At 38.9% G+C, this 3,192-nt stretch overlaps 1 protein-coding gene across 2 annotated transcripts in view; it reads right to left on the bottom strand.

Annotated features, from left to right (window-relative positions):
* MOB4 (MOB family member 4, phocein) overlaps nucleotides 1–3,192 on the bottom strand; it is a 23,356-nt gene that overhangs the window by 11,374 nt on the left and 8,790 nt on the right. For both annotated transcript variants that reach the window (XM_006903274.1, XM_006903275.1), the window contains one exon: nucleotides 733–833. In XM_006903274.1, the coding sequence (XP_006903336.1) occupies nucleotides 733–833 (101 nt within the window). The remainder of the gene's footprint in view (nucleotides 1–732; nucleotides 834–3,192) is intronic.

Below are 3,192 nucleotides of genomic sequence, written 5' to 3'. Positions count from 1 at the left end.
AGAGAGAGATCAGCTGGCCCAGTGAACAGAAGGCGATGCTACCAAGCCGACGGTGGGTGACTTTTAATCTGCAGCCCTCGGGCCTGTCTTTCACTGTTTTTGTTCAGACATTCCTCTAGGTCGTATAGCCCTGGTGTACAAGTTGCCGTACAGAGGTAACTTGTGATTGCTGTGAGGCTGCACACTGACACTGATGTGTCAAATACGTTAATGGTTGGTTACCCAATGCAGACAGAGTGGGGTGGAGCTCCCCGATTAAAACAAGCTTGGAAGGAGTGGCACTCACTTCCATAATAGCTTGTCTCTGGAAACTCTATGAACCTGGAGAGAGGAAGACAGACAGCCAAGCACTTGAGGACTCTCCTTCATAGGGTCTCTATGAGTCGCCTGCGACTTGATGGCACTTAACAACAACAACAACAAAATCAATAAACAGAGAAGAGTACAGAAGAAGGTCTTTAGATTAATTATCATCCAAATAATCAACAGCTCTGAAACCACCTCTAGAAAGAGCAAGTGACATATGCAACATAACTTGATCTAAAAACAATCAGCAGATAAACAAGTTAAGAACTTTATGACAATAAAATAAAAAAAGCTTTAGAATTTGGCTTTTGGGTCTATAATTATATAACATATCATCTTTATGGTTTATACGCATCATTAATACTTAAGGTTCGTTTTTTTATTGTAAGGGAAGAAATATTATTTTGATATATCCTAACAACTTACCTTAAATGTTCATACTTCCATACACCTTCATCTTGGCCTTCAGGTGGTTCAAGAATTTTGTCAATATTGGAGCAATCTGCTCTTATGTTTTGTTGAATATACTATGAAAAAAGAAGTTCTCACTGTTAGCCAAAATACGCCATAAGGTAAATCTTATGTTAATGATATACGATTTTTTAATACATAACAGTTCTCTATTTCATCTTTTGTGTTATATAGTAAAAAGAAAACCAAGAATAAAATCATAACCAGTAACTGAGAAGAAAGGAGGTAACCCTTACCTCTTATACTGCAATTTGGCTTCTTTGGGATCCTACCCTTTGTCTGACAATTCAGACAAATAAAATACAGGCATGTATTCATCAAGTTCAGAAATGGGATCAAAACTGCAAGCCATCATTTTCATGTGAATAATTATCATAGATAATAAATTAAAAGGATAGATACCATAAGATTTTACTTATCAAATGTCCAAAACAACAAAGTAAATGATTAGTTGCTTAGAGCCAGAGGGGAAGGCAGAGAAAGATGGAGATGACCATTATAGTGGTACAAGGCTTATTTTTAGAAGAAATGAAAATATCCTATAATTAGATCATAATTATGCTTGCACAACACTTTGAGTACACTAAAAACCACTGAATTGTATACTTTCAGTAAGTTATTGTTTGGTAATAATAGTATCAAATAAAGTTGTTTAAAAATATGACTAACAAAAAAGTTAAATTCTAAAGAGGGAGAGTAATTTTCAAATAAAATGTTAAATTTCAGGCTCATCTTCATTCAACCTAGGATTTAGGTATCTTGCAGTGTAGCTACATAGGTTAGATTAGATTTTTATATATACTTGTTGCTGAGTATAACTGATTCGGAACTAAACTATAGCTGACCCTTCAGAGGGTTTTCAGAGATAGTTAATCGCACAGGAAGAGACTGCCCATCCTTCTCCTGCGAAGCAACTGGTGGATTAGAACTGCATGCCTTCAGGATTGCAATGCAATTTCTTACCATGAGCCCACCAGAGCTCCCTAGGTTAGATTAAAATTAGAAAATTCCTAACTGGAAATTTCCCAACTAGAGGGTCTTCTTGAGACAATCTATCTTGTGTATTCCTGACAATCTTTCTAGAATACCACTCATGTGAGAAATGTTGCTTAACTAGCGCCTTTGACTAGACAGCTCTAGTGGTGTAGTCCCTAGCGAGATATACTGCTAACCCAAAGACAGCACCAATCTGGAGGTTCAAATCTAACACCAGCTCTGTGAGAAAGATGAACAATCACCTTCCTGTGATTTACAGCTTCCTGAAAACCTGCTGGAGGGTCAGCTACAAGTTGGTTCTGACTTGACAGCAATGAATTGAGAGTGCCTTTAAATTGTGGTATTAATGGAAATTACTAAATACAGAATGAACTGCCAAAATAACAAAAAAACAAAAAAAATCTCTCTTGGAAAAAATAAATCCAGTTTCACTGCAATCCCAGAGATATGCGGTTCAAATCTACTAGATGCTCTACTGGAGAAGAGGGACAATCTCCTCCTATACCAGTCAGATCCGATTTGACGGTACACATACAAAAAATAATTTAAAGAAAAAGTAAAGCCAGAGTGCTCTTTAGAAGCAAGGATGGTGAGACTTTGTCTCATATATCACAAATGTTATCAAGAGGGCCCAATGCCAGGAGAAGAACAGCATACTTAGTAGAGGGTCAGTGTAAGAAGACACTCAACGAGAAGGGTTAAGGATGCACAGTCGTGGCTGCAACAATGGATGGAAGAACAGCACAGACTGTAGAGATAGTGTAGAATGAAGGAGAGTTTCATTCAGTACACTAGGTCACTATGACCTTGAAAATTGAGCTGATAGACTTCATCTACACAGGCACATCACTGATGGTACAAACACAAGACAGAACAAAGTAGCACTATGCTGCTGCTGCTGTTGTTGTTAGGTGCTGGGGAGTCAAGTACAACTCACAGCGACCCTATGAACAAAAGATCCGAAACCTGTTCTATCCTGCGCTATATCCTCGCGATTCTTGACACACAAGAGTCCACTGCAGCAGTCATCAGGTCAATCCACCTGGTTCAGGGTCTTCCTCTCCTTCGATGACCCTTCTGCCTCCCCAGCACAATGTCCATCTCCAAGAAACAGCCCCTCCTAACAACATGCCCAAAGTATGTGAGGCAAAGCCTCATCATTCTTGCCTCCAAAGAGCACTCCAGCTGCACTCTCTCCAAGACATAACTGTTCATTCTCTTAGCCATCCATGGAATGTTCAGTGCTCTTCTCCAACACCACAGCTCAAAGGCATCAATTCTTTTTCTGTCATCCTTATTCATTGTCCAGTTCTTAGATGCATAGCAAGTAATCGAAAAGACCATGGCATGAATCAGATGCACCTTAGTCCTCAAACTGACATCATTACTTCTCAGTCATTTGGAGAGATCCCTAACTGC

Source organism: Elephantulus edwardii, unplaced genomic scaffold, assembly GCF_000299155.1.
Source record: "Elephantulus edwardii isolate Elephantulus edwardi_28Jun2011 unplaced genomic scaffold, EleEdw1.0 scaffold00552, whole genome shotgun sequence".
Lineage (NCBI taxonomy): Eukaryota > Metazoa > Chordata > Mammalia > Macroscelidea > Macroscelididae > Elephantulus > Elephantulus edwardii.
Note: the sequence above shows the minus strand (reverse complement) of the source record. Positions and strands in the feature narration are given on the sequence as shown.